The sequence below is a fragment of the Sceloporus occidentalis genome, unplaced genomic scaffold, assembly GCF_023333645.1.
Source record: "Sceloporus occidentalis isolate IW3139 unplaced genomic scaffold, rSceOcc1.0.p SCAF_64, whole genome shotgun sequence".
NCBI lineage: Eukaryota > Metazoa > Chordata > Lepidosauria > Squamata > Phrynosomatidae > Sceloporus > Sceloporus occidentalis.
In genome coordinates, this window is record NW_028317044.1 from 377,744 (window position 1) to 393,076 (window position 15,333).

The following is a 15,333-nucleotide window of genomic DNA, read 5'->3' on the forward strand; positions in this document are numbered from 1 at the left end:
AGAGAGTGGGACTTGCCCAAAGTCACCCAGTAAGCTTCAAAGGCTAAGCAGGGATTCGAACCATGGTTTCCCAATGTCCCTTGTCCAACATTCCAACCACTCCGCCACAATGGCATGGGGGGACATATGTGTAGGTGGGCACAATTCTGCCCACGTCTGTCCTAAAAGGGAGGTTTATTTTCAGCACAAGTATGAACTTCAGCTCAGGAAAACAGAACGGCATCCAGGAAGAGGGCTGCAGCCTCTCTGTTCTCCCAGGGCCCTGAAGAGCCCTTGCAATGGAGCGCAGCAGGAAGCCACAGGGAAGCATGGCTATTCAGACACCACCTGGTCCCCATTAATAGCCTCCCCGCCTTGCTTTTCCTCCCAGTACAAACACCGCTGCGGGGCTTCTCAGCTGGAAAAAGGATAAAAGCAGCAAATCCCACTGGAACCTGGAGAACCAATTTTATGGGGAAGGGTGTCTGCAAAAAGGTGCAGGGGGTACATTCAGAGTTGTAAATTTAGCCTGGGAGAGAAGGCAGGTCCCAAAGGTGCACGGAGCAGTTTGGGACGCTCTTCAAAGATCGGGACAGTCTGACCCTTTGCCGGTTGGTGAGAGCAGCGGCAAAAGGCGTTCCTGACCTCAACTTTGATGGCGCATCGCCCGATGGCGCGCACAGCCTTGCGGACAAAGTCCACGTCCACCTCGGTGGCGTACTCTTTGAGCTCAGCCAGAACCTGGGCCAGGACAGGGAACAAAGAAAACAAGCAATGAGTTAAATTGGTTGCAGTGACATTCATACTCTCTTCTCCTATAGGAGTTGCTTGGGGTGGTTGGGGCCAAAGACTTGGCTCCATCCCTTTTGTCAAAGCTCTTACTGCTTGTGTGACTGACTTTTGGGAAAGGCATTTCAGATTTCAAAACAAGTTGGGGAATCCCCAAGCTCTGGAGTCTTAGGGAGAGGGATGTGGAGATATATAGGTTGTGCTTTCTTGCTGCTTCCCATGTCTGTCCTTCCCCAGAAGACACTCAGGAAAGGGAAGAGGAGTGTTTTGGGGGTCCGCTGACCTGGGCAATGTTGGCCTGAGAGGCCAGGCGGATCATGATGTCCAGCTTCTCCAGCTTGACGTAGATCGGGTCATTGTACTTCACAAAGAAGACCTTGATCTCTTGCTTCAGGATTTCTGGCCTGGGGAAAGGAAGGCAGGGAACATGTTGAGAAAGACTGCAGAGGAAAAGAGGTATTTGGGGGCAGTATAAAGCTCTGGGGTGCGCTTGGAGGCATAGGGTATATTTGCTTGTTTTAAATTGTGAATTTTAAATATGGACTGATATAGTCCAAAGAAAGAAAGGAAGGAAGGAAGGTAGGAAGAAGAAAGAGTTCCCCCAGACTTTTGGTTAGCAAGAGAACTTGTATCCCGCTGACCTTTTCTGCACGATGAGGTTGATGTTCCTGAGGGCCACGTACTGGACCTCTGGCTCTCCGGACAGCAGAGTGACCAAAGGAGGGGCCAGCTTCTTCAGCAGCATGGTGTAGTAGTCCGAATCCTTGGGCAGGAGCTCCAGGAACTTCATCAGCACCTTGACGGCCGAAAGCACCACGGCGGAGTTGGCGTGCGAGAGGCGGGGGGTCACCCGCTCGCAGATGCTGCCGGAGGGCGGAAGGGGGGCAGAGGAAGAGAGACGGGCAGAGAAAGACCGGGAGGAGGACATTCAGGGATGGCTCCTTTCCTCCCCAAAACCCTCCTGGGATGGAGTTCAGGAACCAAGGCTTAGCCTGTAACCTTTGGAAATGGAACCTCAAAACCTGACCAGTGGGGCTGTTGTTTTCCAAAGAGGTATCCAAGATGGGAATGCCCTGCTGCCAGCATTTAGAAGTTGGAATCAGTGGAGGCCAGTGGCACCTACGTCAGTGGAAAAGTGAACCCATTCACGTTTGTCCCATAGATTTAAAGACGCTGTACAAGGTGCTGAAGTTGTTTGGGAAATAAGGTTCAGCACAGCGGAGTCCTCCTTTCAAGCCTGAAGTAAATCCAGGCGTGGATTCACTGCCCTACTGAACGGAAGCTCAGAATTACATTGCTTTCAACAAAAGTGGGTTCAGACCAGAGTTTAAGGGATTCCATTTCTCAGAATTCCCCACCTGCCACAGCTGCTGTGGGATTATGGGAATCTTTATCTAAAAGAGGAAGAGGAAGGAGAAGCATCCCCATCACTGCTAAACCTCTGGTGCCAGGGCAGCTTCGAAACCTGGCTTGGGTTTGGATGTTCCAGTGTTCGTCTAATCCTAATTGGGAAACAGTTTCTCTGAAATCCCAGAAAGCATTCCCACGGATCCAATTTCTAATCCCAGTTGAGCCATAAATCCCGCTGGATTGGCTCCATTTACTCACACCTTCAACCTGACCCACCTCACAAGACTGTTGTGAGAGAGGGGATAGCAATGCATGCAGAGCAAATTGTAATTCTTTGGAGGCAACTGGGGGGGATATAAATGGAGCTAATAAATATGACAATATCAGATGTTTTGAACTAAAGAAGAGGAGGCCACAACTGAGGAACTGGCTGCCTAAGGCATCACTCGTTCCATGGTTTTGTTTTCTGAACCCGGATGCCTTAGTATCTGCCATGTTTCTCCCGCTTGAGCAAATCTCTCCTCTCCCCATGCCTTTGGGGTGTTTTTTGCTCCATCCCAAAACACTCTTTTAACTGAACATTAGATGCAACACTATTCAGAATGAAGGGATGTGATACAGATAGATAAAGAGATTGACCTTTCACAATGTTGACATGGCACACTTACAACCATTCCACCTAATGACTGAACAGAGCGGTCAGAAAGTTTGCACAGACTTCCTAAGAAAAGGGGAAGATGTCCGCTGGATTGCACACAGTTATGTAACAGGAAAAAGCTTTGGGGTGTTTGCTGTGAACCGACGGAGGGAAGGAGAGGAAGGTGTCCTGGCATGGAGAGAAACTACGGAGTAGCAGCATCCAATAGCAATAGCATTTCTATACAGTATATTTCTATACCGCCTATCAGTGCACTTAAGTGCTCCCTAAGCGGTTCACAAAGTGTAAGCTAAAAGGAAAAGGGGCAAAAAGGGAAAGAAAAGCATGCCATGACCAAGAAATGGAAACTAGGCTAGCAACTGTGGACAGAGCTCTCTTCTGGGATGGTATCCTAAGCCTCTCCAAATCAGGGTTTATCGCATGCCCCTGTGGCAAGGAGCTCCACAGGCCAAGATGCATTTTATCCATCTTCTGCAGTGGCAAACCTGTCTTAACTCTGTGCAACCCTGCGGAGAGAAACCAGGCCAAGGGAAGGGAGCCTCCATACCAGCCCAAACCAGGCTCACTTACCTCTGGGCTTCCCGGTCGTCTTTCGGGTTGTAGTTGGAAAGGCAGTCCAGGATGAAGATCTGGCCCCATTCGGTGCATTCGTTCAGAGCGGTGAGCAGCTTGTTGATGTTCTGGGGGTTCAGGTCGAGCAAGTTGCTGTTGGGGTGAGATTCGCTGATTTCGGACAGGGCCGCCACGGCGTTGGCCACGACCTGGAAGGCAAAAAGTGGAAGCATGGGGCAGACTTAGGTCAGTGCTCCATGCCATAGCCCCTGCGCATGACAATTTGGGCTAAGCAAGTCAGGATTTGGTAAGATCAGAGGTTTGCCATTGCCATCCTCCGAGGCTGAAAGAGCGTAACGTGCCAAAGGTTACCCAGTGGGTACCATGGCCGAACGAGGAATCGAACCCTGGTCAGGGTGATTATTATCATACTTTCTTTATATAGCGCTCTAGATTTACACAGGGTCCAACGCTCAAACTGTTTTGCCGAACTGGCTCTCGTAACAGAATTACTACCCATATATACTCGACTATAAGTCGACCTCGTGTATGCTGTAATGTTATTGATATGGTAACACATCCCTCCATCCTCCCAAATTTATCTAACGCAGAAGATACTGAATTAAAATGCCAATTAAGAAAGTAAAATCTTGGCTGGTTAAGCTTCCTCATTTGTGGCGAAAGCAAGCGGCAGGGAGCCGCTTCTGGATTTCTAAACAGAGCTGGGAAAAGATGGAAGGACGACTTCTGAGGATAGGAACGAAGCCAGCAGCCAAGAGCCAAATGTGGGAGCCTTCATCGTTCTGTGTTCAAAATTACAAAGAAAGCAGTGACTGGGTTTAGGAAGGAGAGAGAAAAATCCCAGGGCTGTAAATCCAAATTTGTGTTCTGATTCAAAATAACGTTGTACAAGGATGAGAAGATAGAACAGACTGAGTATATATAAATGTAACGGAAATGAATGTCTGTAAAGAGACCTTAAAAGATCTCCTGACAAACCTATTTTGCCAAAAAGCCAAACAGGTGTGGATTTAATGCTTTCATATGATAGCTGTTTCCTTTTACCTGAGAAGGAAATGAAGAGAGGGATACGAAAGGGCCGTCTCCTTATGATCGCTCGCAACAAGAGACGGACGCTCTGCCAAGAACACAGCGTCTCCGAGAAGCCATCAATATTCATGCAAGGAAGGCGGCACACGCAGGAGCCTTGGAAAGCCGCCAAGCGACCGCCAGGAAAGCGTTTCGTTTTTCTAGCAAGGTGTTTGGGGGCCGGGAGGGAAAGCACTGGAAACCTGGAGCCAGGAAAACCCAAACGCCTTCCTCTTTCTCTCGGGAAAGAAACGGCTCTTTTATCTCAAAGGAAAGATGTGGACACTTTGTGATCAACCATTATGGTAATTTCTGAGAAACCTTTGCTAGAAGATGTGATGCCTGGTTCACTTTGGTTGCGTCTGCACTGCAAAAATAATGCAGTTTGACTCAGCTTTAACTGCCATAAGTACAGTCTGTTGTGGCGCCAGAGCTCTCCGGCAGAGAAGACTCAATACCCCACAAAACTACAAATCCTTGGATGACAGAATTGGGGGCATACTTATCAAATTTGCAGATGACACCAAACTAGTAGGAGTAGCTGATGCCCCAGAGGACAGGATCAACATTAAAAATGACCTGAATAGACTAGAAAGCTGGGTCAAAGCTAACAAAATGAAATTCAACACAGAGAAATGTAAGGTACTGCACTTAGGGCTAAAAAATAAAATGCACAGATATAGGATGATGGGGGACATCTGGCTCAAGGAGAGAGTTATATATCTGAAAGGGATCTAGGGATCCAAGTAGACCACAAATTGAACATGAGTCAACAGTGCGATGCAGCAGCTAACAAGGTCAATGCGATTTTAGGCTGCATCAATAGACGTATAGTGACTAGATCAAGAGAAGTAAGAATGCCACCCTATTCTGCTCTGGTCAGGCCCCACCTGGAATAATATTGTGTCCAGTTCTGGGCAAAACAATTCAAGAAGGACATTGAGAAACTGGAGCCATGTGTCCAAAGGAGGGCAACTAAAATGGTGAAGGGTCTGGAAACCATGAAGCCCTATGAGGAAGGACTTAAGGAGCTGGGGATGTTTAGCCTGGAGAAGAGAAGGTTAAGAGGTGATACGACAGCCCTGTTATAATATTTGAAGGGATGTCATATTGATGAGGGAGCAAGCTTGTTTTCTGCTGCTCCAGAGACTAGGACCCAGAGCAATGGATACAAGCTCCAGGAAAAGAGATTCCAGCTCAACATTAGGAAGAACCTCCTGAGAGTAAGGGCTGTTTGACAGTGGAAGATGTAGTCTCAGAGTCTCCTTCCTTAGAAGTCTTTAAACAGAGGCTGGATGGCCATCTGTCAATGGAGATGCTTTGATTGAGAGTTCCTGCATGGCAGAATGGGGTTGGACTGGATCAGGGCCTTTGCAGTCTCTTCCAACTCTATGATTCCTGGTAATTCCATAGCACTGGCTTGTGGCGGTCGAAGCGGTGTTGAACCGCATTGTTTCTGTGATTTCTTACCATGGGATTGGAGTCGGCGATGAGGTCGCGGAGGGAGTCCAGAAAGCCCTGGTCCTCCACCATCTGGGCATTGATGTCATGGAGCTTGGCCACGCACACCGCCGCTGTCTTGCGCACGTACGGGTCCTCGTCCTTCAGGCACTTCCGGAGAGGCTCGCAGAGGTACTCCGTGATCTTGTCCACCCGGATGCACCCCATGGTGCGCACCGCCAGCGCCCGGATGAGCGGGTTGGGGTCCTCGCAATCCTGGGGGACAAAAGGGTCATCTAGCTGGTCAGTCACACTCTCCTCTCTGTCCTAATTTGGAAACAACATACAGGCTGCTCTAGGATTTTTGGAGGCAGTCGAAGAGCAAACAAGGGACTTGCTGAAGAGGAGCCCTGAGCATCTGTGCGCATGGAGCAGCACATGGCGCAGCCATAATTGTCACTGAAGCACAGAGGTGTTGGTCGCTGTGCAGCTTTCCTCGCTCCTTGCTTCACTTTCCATCCGCAGGGAAAGGACCTTTTATTGCTTTGGGCCACTGCTTTGATCTATTTGTTAATTTTGCTTGTCTGTCACTTTAAGGCATGCTTTAAATTACAAATCGTTTAACTGTATTTTAGGGGAGGTGGGATTTTGGGATAGGGGTCTGTATCAAGATGGGGGTATAATAATATAACAATACAATAGAATAGAAAGGAGATGGAAACCGGACTACCTTGACGAAGCTGTTGACGGCCATGATGGCCATGTCTGGCTGGCTCTTGGCGTAGTTCATGAGGTACAGATAGACCAGCTTCTTCAGCTCCAGGTTGTCCGTCTGCATGCAGTTCACCACGTCTGGGAAAAGGGAGCTGGAGGAAAAGAGACGGAGGGAGGATGGTCAACCGCTGGGACAAAGGGGTCATCCCTTAAGAAACCTCTGGAATCTGCTGCCGTCCAGACGTGTCCAAACAGGATTCGCATCCTCCCAGTAAACAGGGCAGCTGTCCACGTCCATGGCATGCGCACCCTTCCTGGGCATCGTCTTTTGCCAGCAAAGCCCCTTCCATGCAACCGGTCTTGCTTCTACAGGCGCAATCCCCATCGTCCCCCTACCAAGGTGGCCGTTCTCTCTTTCTTTTGCCTTTCTATTTGCATCTGAAACACTCCTTTTCCAAGTTCGTTGCAGCAAATAACACTCCGGGAAAGAAACCCCCTCCTTTCCCCTCCCAAACAACCAAACGACAATTGAGACAATTCACTCAGTGTCCCGTCTCCTTAGGTTCGTCAGAGACTGAATGAAACATTTGTCAAGTCTGATGCGCTGTTTTTTTAAAGCGCTGGCCTTTATCATGCTTGGAATTACTGTGTGTTTCTATGGGCTTCTGGATGGTTTGGGGGTGTAAAATTGCCCCCAAATCACACTGAATGTTTTGATGATTGTATTACTGCACTGCATTGTACGGATTTGCTTTGGTGATTTCGTAAACCGCCTTGATCTTTTGGAAAGGCGGTATATTAATAATAATAATAATAATAGTTATTATAAAGATTACCTGACATCCTTGCCCACAGTCATGGCCGCGATGACCTTCTTCACTGCCTCTTTTCTCTTCTCCTTCTTTTCATTGTTCAGCTCCGCTTTCAGCTCAAAGATCTCCCCTGGAAAAGAAAAACTCAGCCAGATCAGACCCATGGAGCCAAGGCAAAGGACTAAGGACAAGCCGGACATCGAAGCCACACACCTATGCGCATCCCTTCCTCTTCTCAGCAATGTGGGACTTTGAAGCAAACCATCCCAGGACTAACATGGGGCCTCCCAGTTTTATTCCACTGTTTTAAGCCAGGCAAAGAAATCGGCCCCGAAACCGCTGCAAAGCAGTCTCAAGACGCCAGCCGCAGACGCTGGCATAAAGGTATAACCTCTTCCAAACCCCGAAAGACTCAGGTTCAAAATGTGCATGTATAATCTCACCTTTTTTATTGGTGGTGAAGTACTTGGAATCCGTCATGGCTCCGTTTTCTTACTGCGCCTGGGCATAAAAAAGAACAACAGCAGCGTCGGATTGATAGCACGCAATACACCTGTGAGTCATTTCGTTGCATTCAAAGTCCAGAAAGGGACTTGTTCCAAGCCTTGGGATGAATAAAATCTGTGTATAAATTAGTAAGATATGGACCTTCCCAAGCTCTTTCTCTCCAGAAAAAACAGGGATAGGGAATTTTGGGGGTTGGAGTCCAAAAACAACCCCAAATACCTTAGTTCTGGGTCATTACTAGTTCTTCCTTATGCCCTTTGATTTAAATGGACCTGTAGGGACTCAGAGCGGAAGGAGATGCCTCTGACGATGTTGGTCAAATTAGTTGGCGCTGATTTAGGTATAACCTCACTAGAAACCATTACAGCACCTGCGTCTTGGGAAGGGGGGCTTTAGGAAACCATACTGATGCTTCCCACCTCCCAAAGGATGATGGTGATGATACTCTAACCACTACATTACTTGGCCTAAATACCCTAAAGGCACTAGGTCCCACCTGATCTTGGAAGCTAAGCAGGGCCAGCCCTGTCACTATTGGGATGGGAGACCGCCAGGGAATCCGAGGGACCGTCGGCTGGATGTCAGAGGAAGGAAATGGCTTCCTCACAACATTCACAGGGTTGCCATGAGGCAACAAGGGACTTGAAGGCACCTATTATGCTCCACAGTGTCTTCCATGAGACATTTTTAAAGTCAGCCCTTGCAAAGGTATTGCCTTGTTCACTTCTATGGGTCTCCTCTAAGGACTGAGGAAGACTCAGGGTTTGAGGAAGACAAGCAAAGGAAACCCAATGGAGACCAGAGACTGGGGAGGAATAAAGAAGGCCTTGCAGCCTCTACAAGCACAGCTTCCTTCTCCCAGCAAAACCAACCCTTGCAACCTAAAGGCAAGGCTCTGGAGCATCTGCCCTGAGGTCTACCCAACCCAAGAAACATACCCGCCTTGTGGCTTCTCAATCTCCAATTCATCTTCCCTGAACTGCTTTGAACAACACAACAACAGAAACAGTGGCGGTGCCACAACGGTGCCAGCAAAATGCCAGGGTGCCAATGCAACCTATTCCCCTGGGCCAGATTTTAGAGGCATGTGGCGCAAGATCCTGATGCGTTCTGGCCCCTTCGGACATGTTTTTCTTATTTGCAAAAGCAGGTTTCTAATTCTTGACGGAGCAGAAACCCCAACAGCATTCGCAGAAGGAAGGCGAGAGACTTATCAGCCAAAAAACACTGGCTATGAAGGCTGGGGATTCTGGGAGTCGCGTTCCAAAATTAAGGGGCATGTCTCCTTAAAGCCCCGTAAGACAAAATGGAGAGTCTGAGATTCAAAGTTAAGAACACAAGAGTGCTTTCCTTAGTTACTGCGCATGGCTGCAGGCCACAACTTTAGTGCCATCGATATGCCAGAGTTTGGCACTGGTGCCAAGACATTTTAAAGATGTGTTTACGGACCACCGAGGGCAAACAGTACCTGCGCTTGCAAAGCAAAACAGCACCTCTCATAGAATCCTAGACTTGGAAGAGACCCCAAGAAAGGCCCTGATCCAGTCCAGCCCCCTTTATTCTGCCATGCAGGAAATCCCAATCAAAGCATCCCCATTGACAGAGGGCCATCCAGCCTCTGTCTGAAGACCTCTAAGGAGGGAGACTCCACCAGACTCCAAGGCAGCAGCGTCCTCCATTGTCAAATGGCTCTTACTCTCAGGAGGTTCTTCCTAATGTTGAGCTGGAATCTCTTTTCCTGTATCTTGCCTCCATTGTTCTGGATCCTATTCTCTGGAGCAGCAGAAAACAAGCTTGCTCCCTCCTCAATAGGACACCCCTTCCAATATTTAAACAGGGCTCTCATATCACCTCTTAGCCTTCTCTTCTCCAGGCTAAACATCCCCAGCTCCCTGAGTCTCTCCTCATAGGGCTTCATGGTTTTCAGACATTTCATCTTTGGACATATGACTCCAGTTTCTCAGTGTCCTTTCTGAATTGTGGCGCCCAGAACTGGACACAATATTATTCCAGGTGGAGCCCAACCAAAGCAGAGTAGAGTGGCAATGAAAGCTTTCCTTCCCCAAAATCTGAAGCAAAAGGAGGAGAGTCCCAAGATTTGGGCAAAGAGGCAGCATTGGGAAAGCCTTGAACTTCAACGTTTCATCGCCTCCTATTAATTAACAGGCATTTTCATATTAATAATATTAATTATTATTATTTGTTTCCTGCTTCTCCAAGCGATCAAAGCGGCTTACACTATGAAAGTATCCCTAAAATACAACAAGCCACACATTTCCTTACATCCCAAACTCTCCCATCCGCAATAATAAAGTACAATTACATTATTAGACGATCGTTAAGGCAATTCCTAAAAGAGGGAAAAGGCAGTTAGAGCAGAAGTCAAATGAGCGAATAAAGCTTTCCCTTCCTTCCTAGCCCTCCTCTAGAATAGAAACTGGCTGATTGATTGATTGATTAATGCAATAATATAACATATATATACATTATTTGTACAATATATATATATATATATATTATTTGTATAGTAATATAATAATATTACACTATTTGTAGAATAATATAGTAATTATATTATATATATCATTTGTATAAAATATTATAATATATATTTGTATAATAATATATATCATTTGTATAAGAATGTAATAATGTAATATATTACATATATAATTTGTATAATAATATAATATGATTTGTATTATATATCATTTGTATAAGAATATTATATATATTATTTGCATAATATATATATATATATTTGTATATTAATATAATATATATTATTGGTATAGTATATATGCATATATATATATATATATATACACACGCACACACATGATTTCTATAATAATATAACTATATATAACTATATATATATATATATATATAATTGGTATAAAACAATTATTCTTTCTGTTTCTGAAGTTCTGTGTTTTATTAACACACACATTTAACAGATTTTAACGTTAATAAAACACTGAAGATCAGAAATAAAAAGGAAATAGACCTATCATAACAACCAAGTGAAAGAGATATCTATCTATATCTATCTATATACTTTATTTATTTATATATTGGGGGGGGGGGGGGGAATAAAGCTTTCTTTTCCTTCCTAGACCCCCCAAAATAGAAAGAGAAGCTGATTAATTAATCAATTTCCTGATTAATTGAAGGAACAAATAAATAAAAGGGGGGGGAATGAAGGGACCCTATTTGTATAGTTCTATTTTTTTTTGGGGGGGGGTCTTCATTTCTTTCTCCCCCCAAAAATTGAGGCTCAAAGGGGGGGGCTCATTAATTATAATGATACTTAATGGAAATGAGGGGGAGAGGGTCTGCTTCATGCCCCCCCAGTCTCCCAAATGGGGGCCCCTTCCCCAAAATGGACCCTCAGAGCCCCCCACCGGAGGGGCGTGGCTACCTGGCCTTAGGCTCCTCCCACAGACTCACCTGGAGGAGGAAAAGGAAGGAAGGGAGACCGGCGGAGACAACGGTCGCGAAGAACTGGAGGAAGAAGAGGAGGAGGAGGCGCCTGGGCGGGGCAGAGGGACCGGAAGTGGCCTCCTAGAGCGGCCTAGAGCGTCCACTTCCGGGGGGAGGCCCTACTCTAAGAGACGGACTCAAGACCCCGCAAAGCCAGCGTCCTGAGCCTGAGACCGTCCTTTCCCTTTCCCTTTCCCCCCTCCCCCTTATTCTTGTTCTAGTTTTCCCTATTTCTGTCTCCCGTTCTCTATGGTACCATAGAGAGAGAGAGAGAGAGAGAGCCCCGCCTAGAGCGGCACCAGAAGGCGGACTTCCGGTAAGGGCTGCGGCTGCAACAAAAGTGTTTTTAAAGAGACCCCTCCCCAGGAATGAAATCAAGCCTTGGGGAAGTTACTTTTTCTATCTAGATGGGAGTCGCAGTTAAAGGGGAGGGGAAAGTAACTTCCCCCAAGGTTTGGTTTCTCTAAATCAACCCTTTGGTCCTCTAGAGCTTTTTAGGACTTCAACTCCCAGAATTCCTCAGCAATGAACAGACTGGCTGAGGCTTCTGGGAATTGGAGTCCAAAGACCCAGAGGCCCAAAGGTTGAGAACCACTGCTCTAAATGATGCTCAAAGGGAGGAAAGGGTTCGGACTGCAACTCCCATCAGCCCCCGAGGCAGAGGGGATGGTGGGGCTTCTGGTTGCCCAACATAATGACCTGAAGGGCTCCCAAAGTCAGCTGGAAAATGGCCAAAATGACCCCCCCCCCAAAATTGCAACACCAGCCTCAGAGACGGAGGCCATGGGGCCAAGAAAACCCAGATATACATACATACATATATATATAGGTTCCACTCCTCTTTAAACCAGAGTAAACTGACAGCCAAGATGATGGGAATATATATATATATATATCTCACTCCTCTTTAACCCAGAGTAAACTAAGAGCCAAGAGGACTGGAAGAGATGCCTAGGTGCGGATGAGCGACTGGTAAGGAAGGCTCCTCCTAAGAAGCCACTGTCTCTTGTGCTGCAGCCACTCCTTTTAGCATTGCATCTGGGAACCCGCTTCCTGGCAAGGAGCAGCCATGGCTGAACGCGGGGCTCACCTGACGGCGGCCTCCGGCCACGATGACCAGCCCTCCATCTTTGAGGTGGTCGCTCAGGACAGCTTGATGTCGACAGTGAGGCCGGCGCTTCAGCATGTCATCAAGGTAAGAATGGCTTCAGGCCCCAAAGCCTTGTTATGATGTGCCTCCAAGACATTATGGTGGCCCTACATAGGGTTTTATTGGCAGATTTTGCTCAGAGGGGTCTGCCATTGCCTTCCTTTGAGGCTGAGAGAGCATGACTTGCCCAAGGTTACCCAATGGTTTCCATGGCCAAGCAGGGATTCAAACCCTAGGGCAAGGTATTAGCCCACCATGCTCCCCCAAAACCTTCCCAAATTGGACCCCAGACTTGTCCTAAGCATCTCTGTGAAAGGCTTCCCATAGACCTCTTTTGCGACAGGTGCTGGCCGAGTCGAACCCGGGGCGTTACGGCTTCCTCTGGCGCTGGTTCGACGAGGCCTACGTCCTCCTGGACCTCCTCCTCCAGCAGCACTACCTCTCCCGGCGCAGCGCCTCCTTCTCGGAGAACTTCTACGGCTTGAAAAGGGTCGCCCTGAACTGCGGCGGAGACGGCAAACCCCTGCGCTCCTTGGTCACTACCGGTTTGCCACAGGGACACCACTACGCATCCCTCTGCTTGCTGGTCCTGGTGCCGTACCTGAGGGCCAAACTGGAGAAGCTGGTCTCCCGGCTCCGGGAGGAGGATGACTACTCCATCCACCCGCCCTCCTCCTCCTGGAAACGCTTCTACCGGGCCTTCCTGGCCGCCTACCCCTTCGCCAACCTGGCTTGGGAAGGCTGGTTTTTGGGCCAGCAGCTGTGCTACCTCCTAGGGAAGGCGCGGCAACACTCCCCGCTGCTGAGGATAGCCGGCGTCCAGTTGGTCAGGCTGACCGCCGAAGATGTGCGAGGCTTGGAGGAGGGGGCCAGGGACGCTGACATGGTTGCGCAGCCGTCCAGCAGGTGAGTTCAGACAAAGGTTGGCAAGTCCAACGGTGGCATAACAGCCCCAGGACCAAGGTCTGCCAGAGAGGGCCTCCTCTGTTGTGGCATCTCACAACAGGCAACATGAAGGCACATAATGTTGTAAGCTGCCCTGGTTGTCTTGCGCATAGGATAAAAATTATTATTATTATTATTATTATTATTATTACTACACACACTAGCAATGAAAGTAAATGTCATCGACACAATGGCAATAAACTCTTTAACTGGCATTAAGAATAAGATCCCAGCCAACCACTGTTAACCAATCTGATTTATTGATGCAATGGCTTGCAGGACATTTCCAGGCCACGGTGTGCCTTCTGTTAATGGTCATCTATGTCTTTTCATTCCCCTCGCAGCCTGACGGACCGCGTGCGCACAGCGGCCAAGACCGCCCTGGGAGGGCTGGCCTTCTCCCTCTCCACTGGCCTCTCCGTCGGCGTCTTTTTCCTCCAGTTCCTCGAATGGTGGTACTCTTCGGAAAACCAGGAGACCATCAAGGCCTTGACCGCCCTTCCGGTGCCCCCGCCGCCCATCCACTTGGACCACGGGACGGACCCTCCGCTCCTGCCCGCCCTCAAGGCTCTTTGCCCGCTTTGCCGGAGGGTCCGCGCCAACGACACGGCCCTGGCCACCTCCGGCTTCGTCTTCTGCTACCGCTGCGCCTACGCTTACGTCAAAGCCCACCAGCGCTGCCCCGTCACAGGCTACCCGACGGAGCTCCAGCACCTGGTCAAACTGTACGCGCCGGACAACTGACCGGCGCCATCTTGGGGGTCCGCGAAATGCCGAAATTTCACCCCATTTCCGTGTTTCTCCCGGACAGCGATGGCAGTCCAAGCGTTGCATGACTTCGTACTTTGACAAGTAACTTAGAAAAGTAACTTCTTTTGGGCTACTGGATCCCCCCCCCAAAAAACCCCAGCCATCCTTACCTGGAACCTTTGGTCTTCTGGGTGTTTTGGATTCCAGTCCCCATCAAGGACTCAGGGGAAAAGACAACCTGCACAATGCGAACGTTGACGATGGATGTAAAATGGTGTATAGACAGCGCCGCTAAAAGGGGGGAAATAATTAAAATCTTCATCACAAAGCTATACTTTCTGTGTGCCAAAATTTGGACTTTTGTGTGTAGCGAGTGGAGGGTTGCTTGTGGGGGGTGCGCAACGTTGTAAAAGTGCGCAATAAAAGGCGCGAGGGGGTTTAGATCTGCGTGCGTGGCGCCAAAAGGGTGGCGGGTTTTGCGGGGGGAGGACGCGAGGAACGGGCTCAGAGAGAAGATTGCGTGATCACGCCTTGGTCAGAGCCAAAACAGTTGGTCAAAGCAATACCAAGTCAGACTATACTTCGCTCATCATTGCCAGGTCTCTCCAAAACCAAAGCCTGCTTTTGGGTTGAACCCTGGTCACACATTCACACACGCAGGACCAGGGCCTGGATTCAGTTATATATTGATTGATATATATTGACAACAGCAGTTTAAACGGGGTCAAGCCAGATCATTTATAATAATAATAATAGCAATAATAATAATAATAATAATAATGTTTATTTATGCACTCAAAGCATTGCACCAGGCTGCCTTTGCATACTTTTAAATCTGCAAGTCAAATATATGTATATATATTTTGATTTCCAGACCTTTTGGGGGGGGTCTGCTTTAGAGAGGATTGTTAAAACTAGGCCACAGAAGGGATTGCATGTCCCAGCATCCAACCAAGAGATCCAACCCAGTTTCTGCAATGCAAATGCAAAGTTATTAGGGAAGTTACTTTATTTTTTTTAGGGGGGGGTGCAATTCCAAAATCTGTCTGGGGGGATTCTGGGAGTTGCATTCCAAAAGAGCAACCTGCCCCAAAGTTGCAAAAGTTACATTG

At 48.0% G+C, this 15,333-nt stretch overlaps 2 protein-coding genes and 1 non-coding gene across 7 annotated transcripts in view; 1 reads left to right on the forward strand and 2 right to left on the reverse strand.

The window, feature by feature from the left end:
• Nucleotides 1-15,333, reverse strand: part of LOC149287024 (AP-2 complex subunit beta) — a 39,065-nt gene that overhangs the window by 23,659 nt on the left and 73 nt on the right. For 2 of the 5 annotated variants that reach the window (XM_089493485.1, XM_089493482.1), the window contains exons 1-9: nt 11,344-11,437; nt 7,827-7,884; nt 7,408-7,513; nt 6,588-6,723; nt 5,888-6,133; nt 3,347-3,537; nt 1,410-1,631; nt 1,052-1,172; nt 625-720 (exon numbers count right to left, since the gene is read on the reverse strand). In XM_089493485.1, the coding sequence (XP_089349611.1) occupies nt 625-720; nt 1,052-1,172; nt 1,410-1,631; nt 3,347-3,537; nt 5,888-6,133; nt 6,588-6,723; nt 7,408-7,513; nt 7,827-7,863 (1,155 nt within the window). In that variant the 5' untranslated portion in view covers nt 7,864-7,884; nt 11,344-11,437. Of the gene's footprint in view, nt 1-624; nt 721-1,051; nt 1,173-1,409; nt 1,632-3,346; nt 3,538-5,887; nt 6,134-6,587; nt 6,724-7,407; nt 7,514-7,826; nt 7,885-11,343; nt 11,438-14,391; nt 14,553-15,333 lie in introns of those variants that run through there. The other 3 variants (XM_089493484.1, XM_089493483.1, XM_089493487.1) reach the window with 3 other exon arrangements.
• Nucleotides 12,298-14,393, forward strand: LOC149287025 (peroxisome assembly protein 12-like). The gene is made up of 3 exons (XM_089493488.1): nt 12,298-12,571; nt 12,870-13,432; nt 13,816-14,393. The coding sequence occupies exons 1-3, from the start codon at nt 12,446-12,448 to the stop codon at nt 14,213-14,215; spliced, it is 1,089 nt and encodes a 362-aa protein (XP_089349614.1). The 5' UTR covers nt 12,298-12,445; the 3' UTR covers nt 14,216-14,393.
• Nucleotides 14,722-14,818, reverse strand: LOC149287026 (Z30 small nucleolar RNA). The gene has a single exon (XR_016277546.1). It is a non-coding gene; the product is annotated as a Z30 small nucleolar RNA (small nucleolar RNA).